Source organism: Cornus florida, unplaced genomic scaffold (genome assembly GCF_030987335.1).
Source record: "Cornus florida cultivar Cherokee Brave unplaced genomic scaffold, ASM3098733v1 CherokeeBrave_3.0.0_Hap2_Chr04, whole genome shotgun sequence".
Taxonomy (NCBI): domain Eukaryota; kingdom Viridiplantae; phylum Streptophyta; class Magnoliopsida; order Cornales; family Cornaceae; genus Cornus; species Cornus florida.
In genome coordinates this window covers 37,234,625-37,259,262 of record NW_026775574.1, presented here as the reverse complement: position 1 = coordinate 37,259,262, position 24,638 = coordinate 37,234,625, and the positions used below count along the sequence as shown (strand labels likewise).

The 24,638-nt window shown below is 37.9% G+C and overlaps 1 protein-coding gene across 8 annotated transcripts in view; it reads right to left on the bottom strand.

The window, feature by feature from the left end:
• Positions 1-246: 246 nt before the first annotated feature.
• Positions 247-24,638, bottom strand: part of LOC132303152 (TOM1-like protein 5) — a 79,293-nt gene continuing 54,901 nt past the window's right edge. For 7 of the 8 annotated variants that reach the window (XM_059800292.1, XM_059800293.1, XM_059800288.1 and 4 more), the window contains 3 exons: positions 17,994-18,079; positions 1,080-1,238; positions 247-854 (listed from right to left, as the gene is read on the bottom strand). In XM_059800292.1, coding sequence (XP_059656275.1) covers positions 524-854; positions 1,080-1,238; positions 17,994-18,079 — 576 coding nt within the window. In that variant the 3' untranslated portion in view covers positions 247-523. The remainder of the gene's footprint in view (positions 855-1,079; positions 1,239-17,993; positions 18,080-24,638) is intronic. The other variant, XM_059800291.1, reaches the window with a different exon arrangement.

Below are 24,638 nucleotides of genomic sequence, written 5' to 3'. Positions count from 1 at the left end.
AAAATTGAACTTCAGAGTTCATAATGAGAACATGTAGGGAAGCTTTTGTTAAGGAAGCTTATGAAAGAATCTTTGTTAACAAGCTTATACAAGAAGCTTCGTAAAGGAAGATTATCGCGTTCATTTCAAAACTTTTTCAAAAAAATAAATATTTAAACAACCAGAAAATAATCATATATCTAAGTAACTACAACTACTATTGGATTATAATTCACACACTAGAAGATGGTTACAACACAGGAAGAGTGAAAAAGAAAAAAAATAAATTGCTGAGATGTTATTGGTAATAATCGGAGTAACACAACTCAAAAAGTCAGTCTTTGACATCACAACACACAGTTCCAGCCGATATTTTATACATAAAAAAAAAAATAATATTAATAAAAAAAAAAAAAAAAAAAAAAAATAGACAAACATATCGAGACCTACCAGTGACCGGACCTTCCAATTTTTCGCTGCGAACGGCACAGCCATAACCACTCTTCATTTACAACTATAGAAGGAAGACCTATTCAGAGTATGATCAGTCACTAGAATCCATACTTCCACTGTGCGAGCTGCTGGCATTGCGACTATGTAACGAGAGGCCCCTCATGTGGCCTGAAACAACAGAATCATTTAACTTGTTCTCTTGGAAGAATTTCTTTCTTTCAACATGTTTTGCAGGTGGGGGTGGAATTGCAACAGCAGGAGGGAGTGTATTGAGCTCTTGTGATGGCTCCAAACTCAGTGGCCGTATATGTGGACGGTTTAGGCTTTCTCCTGGAACAGGAGATCCAGGCAATCCAAAAGGTTTCTCTATTTGACGCTCTTCGTCTTCAGGCCGTGCACAAGCTTTCCCTTTTCTTATCCTGCTGAGTTTTGCAGTGAAATAAAGAAATAATTTAATCCAAGAACTTCAAAGTATGAACTGTCAAACAGTATAAACCATCTCCAGATGAGTGATGCAACACCATCCCCTATACTGAAAGAAAGACTAAAGAAATTACTTGAGCTAACAAAGAATATTGCTTTGATGTGCCCTCCAGGTAATCTCATTCCCAAGGAAGAAAAATATATGGTTCGTTAAGTACACATACCTCCGCAAAAGTTGTTCAGCATCCTCTTCTTCCTCTACTTCAGGGTTAAAATGATTTGAAGTGGAGGTTGACCTACCAAATACAAGTGCATTATGTCTTGAAAGTACTTTGTGGAGCTCCTCATTCAAGTCAATTGCTCGAGAAATCACCTTCTCATCCCTGGGAAATATAAACAAGTATTACAGATGTTAAGGAAATTTTGGGTATTTACAATTTTTTTTAGCAAGGTAATTCTATAAAGAACAATCATATGCAAGGCTTTAAGGAGGCATACTTCCCCTATAAATGTATGCGTGCGTGTGTGTGCGTGTGTGTGTGTGTGTGTGTGTGTGTGTGTATATTACATTAATTATTGTTATATAAGCTTTAAAATCAGGGTATACAAGAAAAGGTATGGAACATGATCCAACAAGAAGAAACAAAGAAAATGAAGGTCATAGAAGAACGGGTCACTCAGGAGTCAGGCCAAACAATAACAGAGAACTCCATAAAAACTACTCCATATCGGTGCAAAGCAGTACATGAATGGAACTAGAGGATGTTATCTTTGCAACAGATAATACCCCAAAGGAACTATACCAGTAAAGAAATGGGCTTGAATGATAGGCTATGAAACCACAACATCTATTTATGCACAATGCTTATGCCGCTATGATCAGATGGTCCAGAATAACTGAATCACTGCGACTGTGGAAGAAGAAAATATTTGACAGCTATACAATGTCATGCAGCGACGTGAATCTTAACAGCCGAGCAATTGCTACGGTCAAGTACCAAATCTAGTGCGATCGCCGATCTTACAGCTATATGATGGCTACCTCACCAACCCCAAAGAATGGTATAAAATCAGACCAAGGATCAACACTCGAGAAAACATCTAACACCTCTCTATTCTATTGGAAGCCTCTGCAAAAATAATTATCTGTTAGCAGATATGATAGCCAAGATTTATGGAATGACTAACCGTATTAGCAGAGATTTATTGGAAGCCTCTGCAAAAATAATTATCTGTTAGCAGATATGATAGTCAAGATTTATGGAATGACTAACCGTACTAGCAAAGATTTTATTATGCTATAGAATATGCCATAGAATATGTCATAGAATATGATGTGATTTGATTTAGATTTCATTTCATTTCATTTATTGTAATATGAACATGTGCTCTTTTTATCTATAAATACTAGAGCTGTGAATGAGTGATTATCTCATTCAAGCCTTTACACAATTCTCTCCTATTTCTTCTTTTTATATTTCTTCTTGGTATCAAAGCCAGGGTGGTCCGACTACAATGAGGGCATTCCGAGTTCAACACCACCCATTCGGGAATGGTCTAAGGTGACATTGTCCATCCGGGAGGTGTTAGGTAAATAAGGTGTTCCGACCTCAATGAGAGTGTTGCGAATTTGGAACCACCTATTCAGAAATGGTCTGAGGAGACATAGTTGTTTCTTTTATGGTCTGAGGTGACATTGTTGATTCTTTCATCTACATTGTTTAAACATATGTATGAAGCGGAAAGGTCTGAGGAGACATTTCTTCCATCTACATGTTTTAAACATGTGTATGAAGGGAAATGGTCCGAAAAGACATTGTTGGTTGTTTATGGTCTGAGGAGACAATGTTAAATGTTTATGATCTGAGGAGACATTTTTGATTTGTTGATCGGCACTTCATCTGAGGGAAAATCATCGTTAGCCAGAGCACAGACATTCTTACAAAGGGTGTCAGCAAGATTGTCCAAGTTGGGCGTTTTAGATATCCACGCAACTACTTGAGTGGGAGTGTTAGCAGATATGATAGCCACGATTTATGGAATGACTTACCGTATTAGCAGATATTTGATTATGCTATAGAATATGCCATAGAATATTCTATAGAATATGATGTGATTTGATTTAGATTTGATTTAATTTCCTTCCTTGTAATATGAGCATGTGTTCTTTTTATCTATAAATACTAGAGCTGTGAATGAGTGATTATCTCATTCAAACCTTTACACAATTCTCTCCTTTTTCTTTTTCTTTTTTTTTTTTTTTTTTTTTTTTTTAAATCTAATCTCTCTCTTTGTTCTATCAAGTAGCGGTCGAGCGGCCAACCACATCATCCTTTTCTCTTTCTCTCACAACATTAATTGTAATTCATCTTATGCTGCTAAAGCATTTCCCATGCTCTTACTGACTTCAGCACCGGAGTGTCTTTTTTGCAGGTTCCTATCCATACCTAAGAGGTGGAGCAGAATCCTAATTTGAGGGTTGTTGGAAAACGATTTTAAAAGCGGAAACAAAAAATCTTTCTCAATTATTTTTGATGAACCATTAAATTGTAGAGAGAAGAATTAATACAACCTTTGGACAATTGGTATATTGTCAACTACGAGAAAAATCTTTAATTCTTCATCAGCCTTGAATTCTTCACCTTCAATTCTCTTCTTTATCTTCACTCCTATGTCTTTCTATGGAATCCACAAGTCACGAAAGAGTGGACTTTAAGTTTACTCTAGAATTACGGTTTTAGGAGAATTAAGGAGATTTGTATGTCTCATGCGTGTTTCCCCAGGTGGCTGCCCCACCCTATGTATAAGGTGGGGTAGGCCTACTCCTTACCTAATCCAAATTCTCCTTTGACTTTGACTTACTCTCCAAGTTAGGATAGGAGTGGGATCTAGATGGGCCTACCATTGTCTTAGCTCCAATGGACCTATTTAAAAATCTTGCCAACTCTTGGCCCATCTAGTAATTCCATTAATTATTTTCAACTCCATTAAATGAAAATAATTGCACTCAAAGACAAAAACCCACTATTACTAAATATTGCAAATTAAACCCTCCATGTTAATTAGTTACTCAGATAAATAAACCCTCCACAATAATTGTCACGTGGCCAAGGATTGTTGGGATTTCATGTTAGAATTGTTTGGAGTTAAGTGGGTTATGTCAAGGTCTTCCAGAGGTTTTGTTGAGGCTTTGGAGAGGATGTATAGTGGGGGCTCAAGTCCTGGACGTTTGGAGGACAACGCCTTTGAGCGTCTGGTGGTGTTTATGGCTTGAAAAGAACAAGAGGTCCTTTAAAGGAAAGGAGACTCCTATTCATGTGCTGAGGTTCTCCATTATTACCACTCTTTTTGTTGGGTTGTGAGGAGAAATTATAAATCTTTAGAGGGAATTGTTGATTTTTTGGACTCTTTGAGAGAGTAGAGGCCCTATTTGGCCTTATGTAGTTCTTGGGGATTCTATCCCCCTTTGATCGTTTTTTTATACAATCTTACTTATAAAAAAAATAAAATATAATAAAAAATAAAAATACCATCAATCCAATATACTAATTAATCCATATTTCGGCCACTGGATTTATAAACCATTTGATCACATAAATTTATTTTCAAAATATTAAATTTAATAAATAAATAAATAAGAAAATTATATATATATATATATTTTGATAAGTAAGAATTTTATAAAAAGCGATCAAAAGGGGAGTGCATCCCAAGAAAATTATATATTAAATAGGGTAAAGTGCAAAAAACCCCCTTGAACTATGCTTGAATTTGCAAATAACCACATTGAACTACACTTTATGCATTATACCCCCTGAACTATCACATTTTGTTACAAAATGTCCCATTGCCTAAACTATATTTCATTAAAAGACCATAATGCCCTTTCTTATTGAATTACACTTAATGTATTCTTCTTATTGAATTTAATTATGAAACAAATTCATACTAATTTAATGACATATTCTCTATTAAATTTGCAAAAAATTACCTTTAATTTTTAAAATCAATTGTTTAAATAAAATTTATAAGTAAAATTTTTCAAACCAATTTAATTAATTTCTTCATTTTTCATGAATATATTACGTGAAAAATAAGGTATTTTTTATTTAAGTAATTTATTAATTTTTTATCAATATATTGTATGAAAAAGAAGGTATTTTTCTACGTAAAAAAGTTTAAACTGGATGTAATAAATTTGATTATAAATAATTAAATTTTAATAATAAGTTAATCTTTTTAGAAAATGGTAGTACAAATCTATTTATTTTTTTCATTTTTATGATAAATTGATATTAATAATAAAATCAAGGTAAATAGTATAATTAATATTTAGAAAAAAGAAACGATAATAAAAATAATTTAATAAGAAAAGACAAATTTATTGAAAAAGGGTAAAATAGTCTTTTGCGATGGGTCTGTAGTAAATAGTAACAAATCAATAGTTCAGGGGGGTTATTTGCAAAAGGGCAATAGTTCAAGAGGGTTTTTTGCATTTTACCCTAATAAATATAACTAGCCAGTTTTATGTAATCAAATAAACCTAACCAACATATAAACACCACATGAATTCCATCTTAAAAAGTATGTTTTAGAGCCCATGACAAATGACTACCCAAAATACAAGGCATATTGAACTTGTAAAAAATCATACCCATAGTAAATTAAAATAACCACCACCATGAACCAAGGTCCATAAATCTCTCAGGATTAAGAGTCAATTTGCTTAAGTAATGATAAGTAAAATTACTCATCATGGCTCAAGTAATTTTCTACTTATCCTAGATCCAGTCCAATGTGTCCAACACACCAACACGTGGTTCTGGGTCTTACACTCAAATGATTGATAGTCACCCTAACATGTAGAAACCAATGTGTTACATTCTTCCTAATAGAAAGCCCAATTCTATTAACGAATGCGAACAAGTCTATAATTATAAACGCCGTTGATTTATATCTCCTATACATGGGCCACTACCCTATGTACATAAATCATTTTCATCTAATTAATGGACATCTTATTCAATACTCTTGAATGAATCAATACAAGCGTTCACCATATATGATGTATGTGTCCTGTAAATAATGAAATAGAAGTGAAGAGAGATTAGACGAGTAGAACACAACTACTACATGGTTCAGCCACTAAAGCCTAAATCCACACCACATAAAGCCCAAAGGGCTACATATATTTTATTATAATCTCACTGTCATACAAAATACAATGGTGGAGGCTCTTTTATATAGGAGAAGAAATTATGAGAATGGAAAAAGATAGAAAATAAGAAATAAGGAGGATTTTTCTCCACTGATTCCTCTAGTAATAGTAAAAAAATTCAGACTTTTGTATCATTAAAAAATTCAGATCTGGTTATGGTACGGAGTACAATTAGGGGGGAGGTAAAACAGTTATGTACAAAATTTAGGATTGAGCATGAGATGTCTAATGTTCAAACCCCTCGACAAAATGGCCATTATACGAGAAAGAATCATCACATCCTTGACTTAGCCAAAGTCATCTGCATTGCGATGAATGTCACCCAGTCGTTTTGACCCGAAAAAAATTTTCGCGTGTTTTTATTTTGTGGGTCTTGGATCCTGTTTATTACTCTCTTATAGACCAACCCAGTATATAAGAGCATTTAAGGTTTGAGGTGAGATAATGAAAGCACACTAAAATTGCAGGGGGGAGAGAGAGAAAACTAGGATTTGGGAGCTGAAACTCGTAATTCCCTGATTTTCACATAGTGAAATCTTTTGTCAGATCTTCACCGTAGACATAGGCTTTGCCAAACCACGTAAACATTTGTGTTCTTTGTGCGTGGCGTGTTTACTTTTCTGTCATGATTTTTGATTTGTTCTTAATTAGAGGCATTCGTCGTAAACAAAACATTGGAACAGAAGCGCATAGGCAGCAAATGAAACTAGGAAAGAAACTCCCAAAGCAATGGAGGGATCGAGAACTCTATATGCCTATCCTTTCTAGTAGGATAATCAGAACCTTGCCCAAAAGCAAGGGTAATGGGTTTCGATCCTCATCCAAGCGCGTAGGAAGAGTAACAAAGTTTGGGATTAGCTTCCCAAACAAGGAAGAAGTAATTTCAACGGTGACAATGACCAAGATACTTATACGTACCCTATAAAGCCTAAAATACAGCAGCAAAACAATTGCTCTCTTTGTAAACCTTCTTTCTCTCACTTGAACAGGGCAACTGCGGGAGAAGACGGTATTTGACAGTTGTACAAGGCCATATGGTGTCAATTCATTTGCAAGACATGTCTTGACATAATAGACATTGTAAATAGTGACAATAATTATGCCTTACAATTAGGGATTATATTAGCTAGCAGTGACTTACCCTAAATAAAGTTGCTGTAATTATGGGATTAGATTAGTTGACTTACCTTTTAGATAGCTGCTGTAATTACTACTCGATTGTAGCCACTTTGTTTGGCAAATCTTGTATTATAAATTGTAATGAAAACCAAAGGGAACGCATCACTTCTTTTTTTTTTTTTTTCTTAGTTGGTACTAACACACACATGCCTCCATGGAGGCTCGAACCCCTGACCTCCGTTTGGGAAGTAAATGCTTGATACCGCTAGGCCACTCCTGTTGGTGGAATGTATCACTTCCACATCCGAAAAATCTGTTGTGGCTCTGATTTATCTTCTTTACTTGGTATCAAAGCAAGGTTAGTCAAAGAATTGTATTTTCATTCTTTGATTACACTTTGGTTTAGAAATCTGTTTTATTTTCTGTTTGATCTGGTTCAACTCTTCATTCTTTGTTGCACTCTGGTTTAGATATTTTGTTCAAATCTCTGTCCAGATCTGTTTGACAACTTTTCATTCTTTGATTACACTCTGGTTCCAATAGTTGTTCAATTTTGTGTCCGAATCTGGTTGACATCATAATCAACCTCCCAGTAAACTCTGTTACCTTTGCTAATTGGTGTCTTTGTTTTATTTTGACTAACAACTCTGTTGAAATCTATTCAAATTCATGTGTCTCTTTGCATCTCTGATCAACTGCTGTTATGGATAAAAGTGACATCATTCCTGTTAGCCTTAGTGGAGGTGTCAACTATGTGGGGTGATCTTTCCATCTTAAGCACTTTGTTCAAGGACAAGGATTGGCTGAATTTTTAGATGGCACAGCGGCTGAACCCATTGATGACAAACCTAGAGTCACATAGATCCAAAACAATTCAAAGGTGGTTACTTGGATCTTGAATTCGTCCTTCAATCACCTTGTCCCTTTAGACCTTTAGTAAAGCCACAGAGATGTGGAAACATCTGAAGAAAGTCTGTCACGAAACTAACAAATCAAGAAAGTACTACATTGACATGGAATTGGCTAAATACAGTCAAGGCGATAAGACTATACAAGAATACTACAACGGCTTCCTTGCACTCTGGCATGAGAAGGATTTTATGATCCTGGATGGTGTTGATGTTGTTGCACATCTACAAGTTCTGAAATTGCAAGAGGAGTCCCATGTTAATTAGTACTTGATGACACTACGCCCAGAATTTGAGTCTGTTCCAGCTGCTTTGATGAATAGAGAAACTGCTTTAGATTTAGATACATGTTTCCAAGAGGTTTTGAGAGAGGAACTTCGCCTTTAGTCGCAGCATGTCGTCATAGATGATTTAAAATCCTTTCATGCATCGGCTTCAAGCGAGACAGCTCTTCTTTCTACAAATAGCAGACGTGTACAATGCTTTGAATGCAAGCAATCTGGCCACATTGCTCGCTATTGGAAAAAAAACTTCTTCTGCAATTACTGCAAGAAATTTAGGCATAAGTGTCAAAGAAGTCAATCAAAGAAAAATGAGGCTTTAGCGCAACATCAAAATCCATCTGCATTCCATGCCCAAGTTGATCCTGCCACTGCAAATGAGTCTTCCTCGCAGGCCATTCTTCTCACACCAGATCATATTCGAGAGATGATTAAGGCTTCTGTTGCATCTGCATTTACCTCTGTTGAAATATCTTCTTTATTATTATTATTATTATTATTTTTATTAGTTGTTTTTAGCCTTTATTAGGTGCTTTATGTAAGATTCCCATAATCATGGGATCCCGTAGATAAGATCCCCATAATCATGGGATCACATAGATTTTGGCATATTTTTTGTCTTACATTGATTTGGTTTCCTTTCCTTGTACCCTATTCTAGTATATAAATATAGATCTTGGCTCTTGGTTTGAGTAAGCCAAAACCCCAAACAATTTCTTTTTGGTACCAGAGCAAAGCAAAAACCTTCACCTCCCCATCTTCCTCCCCAACGCTGCCACCTTCTCTCTCCCTCTCTCCATTTTCCTTAACATCCGGTGCACCTCTATCTCCTCCAAGCCCTTGCGCCGGACCCCTCGGGTAAGACTCCTTTTTTATGATCTAAGGGTCCTTCCGGTGTGTTTTTTTTTCTTTGTGGGCTGCCGGTGTTTGTTCGGCAGCCTTGTTTTTCTCTTTCCTCCATCTTCGACATGTGGACCAGCCTTATTTTGGTGCTATGAGTGATTCTAGTAGACAAAAGGACACTTTATCTTTGGGCCGTGGCCGCACTACCGCATTAGCCAATACTATTGGTGGGTATACTACTCCACAGATTGTTGCCCCTCTGCTTCAACTCCTCCCAGACCATCTTTTCAGGACTTCAAACAGTTACACTCCGAGATTAGTCAGCTTCAAGAGCAGTTCGGAGCCTTATCTACCAGGGCCGGCTCTTCTACTCCCACGACTATTATAGCTACAGGTACTTCTTCTGCTTTTCATGATAAACCGGGAAAACCTACTTGGGTTCTGGATTCCGGAGCCAATGATCACATGACTAGTGAGTTGTCATTATTTTCTACTCCCCTTACCCTTGTTAATCAGGTTGTTAGTCTAGCCGATGGGTCAACCACCATTATTCGTAGCAAAGGAGATGTTCATCTATCTCCTAATATTATTTTGCCATTTATTCTTTATGTTCCTAACCTTGCATTTAATCTTCTATCTGTTAGCAAACTTGCCAAATCACTAAACTATGCAGTGATTTTATTTCCTCGTTACTATGTTTTAAAGGACCTGTGTTCAAAGAGGATTTTTGGTAGGGGATATGAGCAAGATGGCCTCTACTACTTTAGGGATCCTCCACTGACACCTCCACCACTTGCTTCAAGCCTTCAAGCCTCTGTTCTTCAGACTTTAAGCTTATGGCATGCTCACCTTAGGCATGTAAACTTTCAGTATTTATGTCTAGTTTTCCCTTCATTAATAACGGCTTGTAAGGATAATAAGTTTCAATGTGAGATTTGTGAGCTTTCTAAACATACTAAAACCAATTATATTTCTTATATGCATCGTGCATCTAGTACGTTTGATCTCACACATTTTGATGTGTGGGGTCTTTCTCCTGTTACTGCTTTTGCAGGGCATCATTATTATGTCACATTCATTAATGACTATTCCCGTTGCACATGGGTATATTTACTTAAAAAGAAATCTAAAGTTTTTCCCTTGTTCACTCAATTCCTCCAAATGATCAAAACTCAATATATAATTGTTGTTAGTAATATTACGTCTGACAATGGTCGTGAATATGTTTCCAATGAGTTTGGTCTCAACTTAACCAACAGGGTATTCTTCATCAGCTTACTTACCCATATACCCCTGAACAAAATGGTGTTGCAGAGCGTAAAAGTGCCAACTAATGTCAGTTGTTCGATGTCTTTTAAGTGGTATGAATGTGCCAAAGTCATATTGGCACATGTCAGCTCTTACAACTACTTTACTCATTAATCGTACCCCTAGTAGAGTCTTAAATGATAAGGCTCCCTTACAAATGCTTCATCCTGATATTACTCTTTTTTCCATCATGCCTCAGGTGTTTGGATGTACATGTTTTGTTCAGAATCATAGAGCCCTTCTCGTACTAAACTTGATGACAAGACCATTAAATGTATCTTTTTAGGATACTCTTCCATGTCAAAAGGTTACCGGTGTTATGATCTAGTACATAAACACAAATATCACTCTCTTGATGTCACCTTTCATGAGCATACCCCTTTTTATGGTTCTAACACTATCTTGCAGGAAACTTCTACTCTCAATCAAGAGGCTTCTCCTCTTGCTCGTCCTCTTCCTATTTTTAAGGAAGAGTTTTCTCTTGTGGTTTCCTCATCCCTTTGCAGGTCTATTCACGCCGCCCTTTTGCTCCGCCTCCACTGCCTTCATCCTCCTCAGATTCAGATTCAGGTACATCTCCCTCTCCTTTACGTTTCCTGTTCCTGAGTCTCGATATCCCACTCAAGACCGCAAACCCCTTGCTCGATTTGGATTCGCTTGTAGTACTAATCATCTTATTTCGTAGTATATCTCTTTGAATGATATATCGACCAGTGGAAGAACGGTGGACAAAACATGTATGGTCATTCAGGGTCTTACCAAGCCTTTCTAGGAAAACTTGATTCCATTTCCATTCCCTGAAAGTTGTCTGAGGCTCTCCAGAATTTCAATTTGATGTTTGCTATGAAGGTAGAAATGGATGCTTTGTAGCATAATGAAACATGGGAGCTTGTATCTCTTCCTCCTGGTGAGGAGACTGTTGGTTGAAAATGGGTATTTAGTGTTAAATATCTGGTTGATATTTCTATTGATCGATATAAAGCCCATTTGGTGGCAAAAAGGGTTTGCTCAAATTCCTGGTAAAGACTTTAATGATACTTTCGCTCCAGTGGCTAAATTGACCTCAGTTCGTTTGCTTGTCTCCCTAGCTGCCTGTCACAATTGGCCTCTTCATCAGCTTGATGCGAAGAATGCTTCCCTTAACGGTGATCTTCTTGAGACTATTTACATGGATCCTCCACCCGGTTTTCGGGCGCCCCGGGGGGGGGGGTTGGTTATGCTGGAAAGGTCTGTCGATTGCGGAAGTCTTTGTATGGATTAAAACAATCTCCCAGAGCTTGCTTCGACCGCTTCAATGATGTAATTCTATCCATAGAGTTTGTTAGATGCCATTCTGACCATACATGTTTTGTCCACCTTTCCTCCACCGGTCGCTGTATCATTCTGCTGGTCTATGTTGATGATATCATCATTATTGGCAATGACATCCCTGGGATTGCTCAAGTAAGCTTCAATTGGCTAAAGATTTTGATGTGAGAGACGATTTTGAAGTGAAAGACCTTGGGCAACTCAAATATTTCTTGGGAATTGAGGTTTGCTAGATCTAAGCAGGGTATCTCTTTATCACAAAGAAAGTAAGCAGGGTATCTCTTTATCACAAAGAAAGTATGTCTCGGATCTTCTTCGAGAAAGGGTATGCTTGGGTGTAAACCTACTTCCACTTCTATAGATCCTAATCTGAAGATCTCAGCTTAGTCCGGAGATCTCCTTTCTGATCCCTCGCAGTATCAGTGCTTGGTAGGAAGATTGATTTATCTTAACACCACCCGTCCTGATTTGGCTTTTGCGGTTAGTGTTGTGAGCCAATTTATGCATGCTCCTCGTACAGCTCATATAGATGCAGTATATCATATTCTTCGATATCTTAAGTCCTGTCTTGGACTTGGATTATTCTATTCTTCTAGCAAGTAGGTTGGGCTATCCTGCTTCAATGATGCAGACTATGCTGGGTCTAAGACTGACAAACGTTCCACATCTGGCTTTGGTACTTTCTATGGAGACCATCTTATATCTTGGAAAAGTAAGAAACAACCTGTAGTTTCGAGATCTTCAGCACAGGCTGAGTATCGTGCCATGGCTCAGGGTACTTGTGAGATTCTCTAGCTTCGATCTTTCTTGGAGGAGCTAGGGCTAGGTGAAAAACAGTCCTCAAACTTGTTTTGTGATAATAAGTTAGCCATCATGCTTGCTTCAGATTCTGTTCTTCACAAGAGGACTAAACATATAGAGGTGGACATTCATTTTATCAGAGAGAAGGTTCGTTTGGGAATTATCAATCCGTGCTTTGTTCGTTCCTCTAATCAGTTGGCAAATGTATTCACCAAATCTGTTGGTCCATCTTTACTTCATTCCTCGATTACCAAGCTAGGCTTGATTAATATCTTTAACTCCAGCTTGAGAGGGAGTGTTGAAATATCTTTATTATTATTATTCTTATTAGCTGTTTTTAGCCTATTATTAGGTGTTTTATGTAAGATCTCTATAATCATGGGATCACGTAGATAAGATCCACGTAATCATTGGATCCCATAGATAAGATCCCCATAATCATGGAATCACGTAGATTTTGGCATATTTTCTGTCTTTCTTTGATTTGGTTTCCTTTCTTTGTACCCTATTCTTGTATATAAATATAGATCTTGGCTCTCGGTTTGAGTAAGCCAAAACCCAAAACTTCTTCTTTCACCTCCATGGGTATTAATGGTCAATACAACTCAACCTCCTCTTCTACATTATCTTCTCCCTCCTCTTGGGTTATTGACTCAAGAGCGTCTAACCATATGACTTCTGTAGAGCATAGCCTTGATAAATCTAAACCTTATACTAGAACTAAAAATATTCAAATTGCAAATGGCCAAAATATGCCTATTTCTGGTTTTGGTTCTATCACCCTCTCTACTCCCCAAAACCAACTTCTTAACCTTTCTAGTGTTTACTTTGTTCCTAATTTATCTGCTAATTTGTTATATGTGGGACAATTGGTTGATAATGGTTATACAATTTAGTTTACATCTTCTGGTTGTGTGATACAGGACCGGCAAACAGGGAAAGTGATTGGGACGAGGAATAGACGTGGGAGAACATTTTTGTTGGATGTGAGACTTAGAGTATTGCTTGCATCTTCTTTTAGCTCTCAAAATGATTTGTAGACTGTTTGGCATCGTCACCTTGGTCATTTGAATAATGATAAAACTTTATTTTTTATTTAAGCATGGTTATTTGAATTGTCCTTTGAATACCAAGAAGTTTTCCTCCTTGTTACATTCGAAATGTATGTCCTGTTGTTTAAGTAAAAGCCACGTTTCACATTTCCGGTTCATTCCTCCTGACATACTGATCTTTTTGATATTATTCACACAAATGTTTGGGAATAGCACCCAAATTCAGTAGGCTTGGTTATAAATACTATGTCACATTTATTGATGATCACTCACAGTTTACTTGGATTTATTTTCTTCATCATAAATATGAGGTTGTGTCTAAAATTCAAAACATTTAGTAATCTTGTGGAGACTCAATTCAACAGAAAAATCAAGGCCTTCCAAAAGAGTTTTATTCCCTCTTCTCTGATAAAGGGATCCTTCCCCAAGAAAGTTGCACACACACTCCTTAGCAAAATGGGATTGCCGAACGCAAACATCGGCATATTTTGGAGACAACCAGGGCATTACTTTTTGAATCAACAGTCCCTTCCAGTTTTTGGTGTGAGGCAGTGCACACAGCTGTGTATTTGATTAATAGGCTGCCCAATCCTGTGCTTGAGAATATTTCCTCATATGAATCTTTATTTCATTCCCATCCTTCATACACACACTTGCATACATTTGGATGCCTTTGTTTTGTTCGTCTTCCTTCCTTGGAAAGAAACAAATTGTCCCAACAAGTAGCTAAGTGCGTGTTCATTGGCTACAGTGATGAACATAAGGGTTTTTTATGCTATGATTCAGAGGCTCGACGAACACGTATATCCCGCAATGTTGTCTTCCTTAAGCATATTCCTTTTTATTCTCTTCGAAAGGAGTTTCTTATATCAAATGTTTCTTATCTTCCTAGTTTTTCTAACTATACTCCTTTAAATTCTAATAAGAAATTGCAGGTCTATAGTCGAAGGTTGCGGCCTCCTCCTACATCTGCTCCTACTCCCGATCACTCATCTGTGCCACCCCCACCTGCAGGTAACATCACTCCTGAACTCTCCGCACCTCCCCGTCGTTCTTCTCATGTTTCTAAACCTCCAGACTGCTTTGGATTTTCTGTTCTCCTTCCCACTGTAGATTCTATTTCTGTTCCTTCTTCTTATTGACAGGCCAAAGAACTACCATGTTGGCAAGATGCTATGACAGAGGAGTTAATTGCTCTTGAATCAAATCACACTTGGGATTTAGTTCCTTGACCTTCTGGAGTTCAAGTAATTGGAAGTAAATGGATTTACTCTCTTAAGTTGAAATCCGATGGTAGTTTGGAACGATACAAGGCTTGCCTTGTTGCTCAGGGGTATAAGCAAGAATATGGTATTGATTATGAAGAAACATTTGCTCCAGTTGCCAAGATGCCCACTGTTTGAACTCTACTAGCTGTTAGTGCCATTCGTGGATGGCCTCTTTGGCAAATGGATGTTAAAAATGCATTTTTGAATGGGAATCTTCGGGAAACAGTTTTATGAAACCACCACCAGGATATGTCTGTCCTCCCAACCATGTCTGCCACTTGCACAAATCCCTTTGCGGTCTTAAGCAAGCTCTTCGTGCATGGTTTGAAAATTTTCGCAGTGCCATCATCCAAGCTGGCTTTCACCAAAGTCCTAATCCTTGTTTGTTAAGCGCACAACTCGAGGTTCTACATGGTTACTGTTATATGTTGATGATATGATCACTAAAGGAAATGATGAATCAGGAATTACTTCTCCAAAGACCTAGTTAATGTGATCCTTTAAAATGAAGGATTTGGGACCTCTCACATACTTCCTTAGATTGGAAATTTCTCATTCCAAAGCTGGTGTTAGCATTCGACAAACTCTGTATCATTGGCTCATCTACCAGATTCAAAACTCTATGATACACACCATTGGAATTGAATGCTAAGCTACAGAAAGATGATGGACCTCCACTTCCTGATCTTGCTATGTACTGTCGTCTTGTAGGAAGCTTGATCTATCTCACCATGACTCATCCACATATATCTCATGCAGTTCAAATTGTCAGTCAATTTGTCAGTAATCCTCATAAGCCCCATCTAGCTGTAGTTCATCGTATTCTTCGTTATATTCGGGGAACTATGGATCGAGGGCTCCTCTACTCTTCAACCTCTTCCTTGGAACTTCGCTATTTTGCTGATGCTGATTGGGCTGGCTGCCAAGATACACGACGATCTACTACAGGTTGGTGTATGTTTTTAGGGTCATCACTCATCTCTTTCAAGTGCAAAAAACAGCCAACAGTTTCAAAATCATCTGCCGAGGCTGAATACAGGTCTATGTCATCTGCTAGCAGCGAGGTGATACGGCTTCGTAGACTTCTTCTAGAACTTGGAATTCCAATTCTTGGTCCTATTCTCCTCTATGTTGACAACACTAGTGCTATACAGATAGCTCATAATCCCATGTTTCATGAAAGTACCAAGCATATAGAAGTTGACTGTCATTTTATTCGACAACATGCTCTCACAGGTTCTATACAACTTTGTCATGTTTCGTCTGAGAACTAGCTTGCAGATTCATTCACAAAAGCCTTACAATTAGGGATTATATTAGCTAGCATTGACTTACCCTAAATAAAGTTGCCGTAATTATGGGATTAGATTAGTTGACTTACCTTTTAGATAGCTGCTGTAATTACTACTCCTTGATTGTAGCCACTTCGTTTGGCAAATCTTAAATTATAAATTGTAATGAGAGCCAAAGGGGACGTATCACTTCCACATCCGAAAAAATCTGTTGTGGCTCTGTTTTATCTTCTTTACAATCGTTTCAAAATCTTAGCTAAACCGCTATCATCAGTTGATATGGAACAAGCCCCAATTTCATGGCTATAATTGCTACCTCACCAATCCCGAGGACAATAAAATCAGACCAGGACTCAACATTCAAGAAAACAGCTAACACCTCTCTATTCACTTGAAAATTTCCAAAAATCATTATGTTCTCTCTCTTTTTGTTTTATCAAGGAACCCCTATCTGTTCATCATCATCATCTTTTTCTCTTTCTATCACAACATCAATTGTTATTTGTCTTATGCTACCATACACCATTTCCCTTCCTAACTAAAATATCAAACTCAGCACCCTATGTGGCGAAATCTCTCCACAGTAATTATTTCCACCTCAGAGATTACATCAATTTGAAATAGCAATCACTTTTTTTTTTTTGATAAGTAAAGATATATTAGAAAAATGTTCAAAAGGGGAACGCGTCCCTAATACAGAAAAACGAAAAAATAGCAATCACTTAATGCAAAACTATATCCCAATTTCAATTCTCCTTTACTAATATAGCTAATTTTGCTTATTATATACACACATATGGACATACTCTTAAATGTCAAATTATTTGGTATTTCATAATCATACTCCTTAAATGTCTCCCTTTCGAGGAACCTAGCCAATGCTTTCTATGTTGGAGTCTTTTTCTGTCTATTTCATCACTCACAACTGAGAACAAAAGGATCAAAACCTTCTATGCCCTTTTCTTCATATCTTTTTATTTCTATTTCACTTTAGGAAGCCCAACTCAATTGTTCAATTATAAGGGGAGGCAATAGAGCGGCCAAGAGAAAAGAAAAGGCAATTTCCACACATGCAATTATAAACAGGTAAGCAAGCAGTAGACTGGCCCATAATTCATTGATTATTTATGAGTTCTTGTCCTGCTCTCGCCACACTCAGGAACTGGCTTTCAGAAAGACCTGAACTTACTAAAGGAATTTTTGTGTTCTTTTAGGATTTAAATGCACATAACATGACACGTGGAGAAGTAATGACCATTAGGCCAAGTATCTAATATGGCAGAAAATTGATAATAATAAAGAAATAAGAACATACCACATTGCTGAGATGAGAATTTTACGATAGATGATAAGAGTGTCTAGAAGAGATGTGACTAATAAGTTAAGGAGAAATAAGAAGTGGCACATAAGTGATGATAAACAAGATGTGCAGGCATATAAAACGTTAACCAGTAGAAGCAACAACGAAGAAAAGAAAGAAGTGTTAAAGTAGAGAATTTGACAAAGAGGCAAGTCAAATCTAATTGCGACGATGTACAATGAAACCCTAAGAAATTACATATAACAAGAGAAATAGTTTGTGATAAAAAAGTGGAAAGAAGAGAAATTTAACAACTGACTTATTCAATTAACTCAAGGCAGGATGATGATGATGATGATGTAGAAGAATCAAGACAAAAGGACAATTGAAGTTAATAATATTCAGCTAGTGGCGCAAATTTATACATAAGGAAGCCTTACCGAGAAGTCATCACCAGCTGCATTAATTGTTGCTTTTGAAATGAACATTGTTCCACAAGATCAAGTGTGAACTCATCCTTTGCTCCCTAAGAGAGTAATATTACATTTAAAATATTATAATATTTTGCAGACTAAAAATTGAATGACAAAGCAGCATGCTGAATCTTGAATGCAATAATTATTCCAAAAATGGAGACAGGATGTATATGAACTTAGTTACATACAGGCAACAACCTCAAAGACTAAAATCTCTTTGTATGAATGAAATATATAACTAGTGAAAAAAATCTGTCTACAGATAGATTTGTTATTGAGAGAAGAGGAGACTTGTACATTAAGCAAACTGCAGTCTATGATACAAAATTATAAAACCTATGACTCGCATCAAATTAGAAGGTGCTGCTGAGAAGCCTATTTAAAATTAATTCAAGCCAAAAATGCCACTATATCAAACAGAAATATCCCATCATGCCCTGGATACCCAGCCTAAAAATGCACAACCTGAACCATGACCCAACAAATCCAGAGGGCGGGGAAAAAACTGAATCGGCAATCGTTAAGTTGAGTAAGCCTCACTAGTACTAACCAGGGTCCACCAATCACCTGAATAATGATTATTTTTGTTTGCTGTCACAAAAATTCAAAACTTTTTTTCCGATAAGGCATCATTAGAAAGTGTTTAAAAGGGGACTACATCCCACAAAAAGCTACACGACGACATACCCCCTAAACTCTCAATATCAAAATTTTACTCCCTCATGGATTTACAATTTCTCCCAAATACCCAAAAAAAGGTGAACTAAGCAAAGAAATTAAGCACCCCAATAGAAGTCTCCTTGCCGTTGAAGTATTTATTCCACTCCCTCCATAAACACCACCACCACACACAAAGGCGCCACCCTACAAAAGTCACGGGCTTGGGACTGCATTGTACAACCTCTCCAAGCCTCAATCATATCTCTCAAAGACCGAGACATAACCCACTGTACACCAAACATCTCAAAAGCATGACCCAACTGTCCCTGGCCACTGGGCAGTGCAATAGAAGATGATCTACCTACTCCTCATTTCTTTTGCACATGAAACACCAATTCACAATAACCTATATCCTCCTCCTCAGGTTGTCCAGCGCATCAGAATCCTCCCCAAAACTGCCATCCAATAAAAGAAACCCACCATAAGAGGGGCCTTCATGCGCCATACAGCCTTTCATTGGAAGGTGTTCACAGTTATATATATGAGAGAGAGAGAGAAGTTTCAGACTTGTATATATTCATCATACTAAAAACCTAATAAAGTGTACAAGGCTTATATAAAGAGTACAAGTCTTACTTAACTACACAAGGGCCCCTATCAACTTTCTGTAATTACATAATGGCCCAACACTTATATATATATATATATATATATATATAGATAACATTCTAACACTCCCCCTCAAGCTGGAGAATATATATCAAATAATCCCAACTTGGAACAGATAGTTCTTAACCAGTTATGACCCAATGCTTTGGTAAACATATCAACTAATAGATCTTCAGACTTCACAAATGGAGTAGAGATGCTCCCACTTAATTTTTTCTCAAATGAAGTGACAATCAACTTCAATATGCTTGGTCCTCTCTTGAAACACAGGATTTGATGCCATGTGAACTGCTACTTGATTATCACAGAATAATGGAGTAGGAGCCTCAACTATCAACCCAAGTTCTTTTAGAAAATGTTGTATCCATGTCAACTCACTAGTGGTATGGGCTATTGCCCTATATTCAGCTTCAGCACTAGATCGAGCTACCACCGTCTGCTTTTTACTTCGCCATGTAACAAGATTTCCTCCTACAAATGTGCAATAGCCTGTAGTAGATCTCTTATCTGAAAGAGAACCAGCCTAGTCAGCATCTGTAAAACCTTCCACCCAGAGATGACCATTTGATTTATATAGTAAATCTAAACCTGGAGCTTTATATAGTAACCCTAAACCTGGAGCTTTCTTGAGATATCGTATAATCCAAAGAACAGCAATCCATTGTGGCATTCTAGGAACTCCCATGAACTGACTTTCAACACTGACTGCATATGAAATATCAAGCCGAGTGATAGTGAGATAAATTAATTTCCCAACAACGCGACGAAACCTGCCCGGGTCATTAAATAGATCACCCTCATCAGATACCAGTTTTGTATTTGAATCCATAGGAGTATCAACCGGACGACCACCCAACATACCTGTTTCTTCTAATAAATCCAACACATATTTGCGTTGGGATAAACTTATGCCCTTCTTGGATCTAGCAACTTCAATGCCCAAGAAATACCTAAGTTTACCCAAGTCTTTAGTGTGGAATTGATATTGCAGAAACAACTTCAACTTAGCAATGCCTTCAGAATCATCACCTGTGATCACAATATCATCTACATACACCACAAGAAATATGAAGCCAGCTTTAGTGCGCTGGTGAAACACCGAATGGTCGGTCTGACATCTCTTAAGACCAAATTTTAACGCCACCTCAGAGAATTTTCCAAACCAAGCCCGTGGAGATTGTTTTGATGAATAATTCCTTTATCACTAAGATATGTATCAAATGGAGTTGAAGAATATTCCTTAGCATTATCAGAACGTAGAATAAGAATTGGACATCCAAACTGAGTTTTGATTTCTTTGCGAAATTTTTGAAAAATTAAAAATAACTTAGAATGATCTTTCATTAAAAACAACCAAGTCAGGCGAGAATAATCATCCACAAATGTCACAAAATAATGAAATTTATTGATTGAAGAATGTTTTATTGGACCCCATACATCTGAATGAACCAAATGAAAAGGACTAGAGACACGATTATTAACCCTAGACTTGAAAGACACACGATGGTGCTTACTAAGTTGACAAACTTCACATGACAAGAATTTCAAATGACTAAGACTAGGAACTTGACGCTTCAAAACTTGAAGTGACGGGTGACCAAGGCGACAGTGCCACTGGAATGGAAACAGAGAAGACTGAAGAGCCACAGGAGAAGATTAGAAATCAAAATAATATAAGCCACCAGCTTTATGCCCCGTACCAATCGTCTTCTTCGTCTTGAGATCCTGAAACACACAAGAAGTAGGATCAAATGTAACAGAGCACTGGAGAGATTTAGTAAGCTTACTGATAGACATTAAATTAAAAGGAAACTGCGGAACATGTAAAACAGACAAGAGAGACAATGAATCACTAAGTGGAGTTGTCCCCAAACCTGAAACCTAAGTGGATGAACCATTAGCAAGAGTAACACTTTGAGAAGGATGTACAGAATGAAAATAAGATAGAAGAGAAGAACATCCGGTCATATGATCAGATGCTCTAGTGTCTATGATCCAAGGACTGCGAGTGGAAGACAATAGACATGTGTGTGCAGTACCTGACTGGGCAAAAGTAGCCGTGGAAGATGAATTATATGCTTGCTTATAAGACAAAAACTGGGTATACTCATCCTGTGGAACAGGAACTGTATCTGATTCACTACGTTATGTGATCCAGAAGCAACATCATTTGGAGAAGAGGAAACTTGATTGGTATAATTAGATGGTTTCCCATGAAGATCCCAACAAAAGTTCACAGTATGATTAGAAAGACCACAATGGGTACACTTTCTAAATTCCCTGCCACGGCCACGTCCTCCACGTGAATCACGACCACCATGGGTGGAGCGTCCCCCACGACCTCCACGGTAAGTATTATGTTCACCCTTTGAGACCACTAATGCTGAACGCTCACCACTCTGTCCAGTATTCAAATTTGAGGTATCACTTGCAAGTGTAGCACGCTGAAGTCTAGAAAACACCTCAGCAAGAGATGGAAGTGTTGGACTGCTCATAATCTGTGCACGAAAAGGCTCATATGCTGATGATAAACCAGTAAGAAAACGGACAACATTAAAGTCCACACGTTGTTGTTGCATACTGCGAACATCACCTGCAATAGGCTGATACATATTCAGCTCTTCACAGACTCCCATAACTTTAGAATAATACTCTTCTATACTTTGAGTACCTTGTTCAAGATTGAAGTACTGCTTACAGAGCTCATAAACACAAGTGATATTACCTATCCCAGAATACAATTGCTGCAATCTGTCCCATATCTCCTTGACAGTTTCCAAATAAAGTAGAGTTGAACTAAATACTGTTTATCATCATAGAGATGATCTGAGCATCTTCCTTTTCCCATGCATCAAAGGAGGCATCAGCTGCCTTGGGTTTCTCTTTAGTCAAATGAGAACCAAGACCTCTGCCTTGAGGAAAATGGCAACAGATTTAGCCCACAATATGTAATTCTTCCCATTCAGTTTAACTGAAGTCATGGGAGAATGAAGACTGTTCGTGGGTGAAAGTAAATCTGAACTAGATGCCATGTTGAATCCAGCAAAACAGAGAAGAAAAACGCGGGAGAAAAAAAACAGATTCTGTATTTTGGCCGAACCTGGAAAAACGGGTCAGATCTGGAACCGGGTTGGATTTGGTCAACGGACCTGGTCAAACGGGTTGGACTGACCTGGGCTATCCAAGTTTAGCAAACCAGGGTTGAAGTAGCTATAACCATGTAGCCAAACAGAGGTCTTCTTCTTCACACCTTCACGGACGCCGGGGAATAACGCGGCGGCAACGACGGCGACCCAATCACAAATAACGACCGAACCAATAAGAAACGATCGCTGCAACTTCCGGCCAACAGAGATGAACCTCACCTCTACGAATCAAGATTGCAGAGGTCGGTGAGCTCGCTGGCAACCAAAGAGAAGCTGCCGGCGACGACGAACACGGCAGAGACGACGACGAACAACTCCTAGATCTGACGACGCCGCAGATCTGACGACGATGAACAAGCCGCTGCTGATGTCGACAAACAAGGAACCAACGGTAGAGATCACCAACACCGCAACTGCAATTCGAATCTTAGACAAGAAGAACCCAATTACAGATTCTCACACCCATGATCGTACGCTCTGATACCATGTTCACAGTTATATATATGAGAGAGAGAGAGAGAGAGAGAGAGAGAGAGAGAGAGAGAAGTTTCAGACTCGTATATATTCATTATACTAAAAACCTAATAAAGTGTACAAGGCTTATATAAAGAGTACAAGTCTTACTTAACTACATAAGGGCCCCTATTAACTTTCTGTAATTACATAATGGCCCAACACTTATATATATATATATATATATATATATGAGAGAGAGAGAGAGAAGTTTCAAACTTGTATATATTCATTATACTAAAAACCTAATAAAGTGTACAAGGCTTATATAAAGAGTACAAGTCTTACTTAACTACACAAGGGCCCCTATCAACTTTCTGTAATTACATAATGGCCCAACACTTATATATATATAACATTTTAACAGAAGGTAGCCCCCGAAGCATCCACAAGGCTCTCACAGAAGGATCAAACATCGAACCTCCCCTGAGAAAAATGAAACTAGACCCAAGGATTAGAGCCACCCCCGTCCTACAATAAATCCAGAAACTCCAAGACATCCTCCAGCTCCTAGTCCGGAAACTACCTCTCAAAACGCACATAAGTCAATCTCCCGGTATTGAAACAATAATAGTCGGTAACCAAGGCATGTTTGTCCAACACTATCCAGAAGAGGCAGGGAAATGAGCATGCCAAGGAACAATCACAACACCAGATGTCCTCCCAAAAGCCGATGACCTTACCTCCCTGACCCTGAAACTAATATGTTTGGAAAATTCCCCCACCCCTTCCTGATAAATTTCCAAATGCCAACCCCTCCTAGGATCAGCATCACAAAAGGGCACCACTCACCTTTCTCAACCCCAAATCTAGAGGAGATAGCCTCCTCCGGAAACGATGCCTCTGTGTACCATTTCTCCACAGCCACTTCCCCAGAAAAGCTTTGTTGAAAGGCACCAACTTTCTATTGTTGTCGGGGCCTTATTTGTTATTACTTATATAATATTGGGGCTTATGTGTAATTTCTAAAACTTGTTATTATAAATAGAATGTGGTGGAAGGATGAAAGTATTCTTTCATTCTCTCTCTCTTTACCCATCTTTCTCTCTTTTTCTCTCATCCACTTTCTTCTCTTTTTCTTCTTCTTCTTTATCACCTACTCTTGATTTGATTATATCTTAAAGTCAACATGGTATCAAAGCATGGTTTGTAAACCCTAGTGAAAGTTTTTTTTTATCTATTGCAGTCTCGATCGGTGTTTTTTGGTGTTCGCGGGGTTCTGCAACAGCGGCTTTTTCTTCGCTGTCCGCGATTCTGGTATGGTCTACTTTGTTGCTTTCTAAGGTTTGTGTGGTGACTATGTGCTCGCTTTTTATGCATCTCAGAAGATGGTAATCTTTTTAGTTGAAGTTTGTGTGTTAGAGAGGTGGTTCTCTACGCATTTTGTTGCTATTTTTGTTTCTAAGGATTGTATACCCAGAAATTGTTTGATAAAATGTCTGGCTTAGAGGTGACTTCAAAAGAAGATGGGTCTTCTCCTAGTCTGACTCAGGTAGTAGTGATCACCATCCAGGCCTTTGTATTACGACTATTAGGCTGGATGAGACGAACTATATGGAGTGGGCTTAATCTGCTCGTATGCATCTCACTGGTCGTAGGATGATTGACCATATCGAAGGGA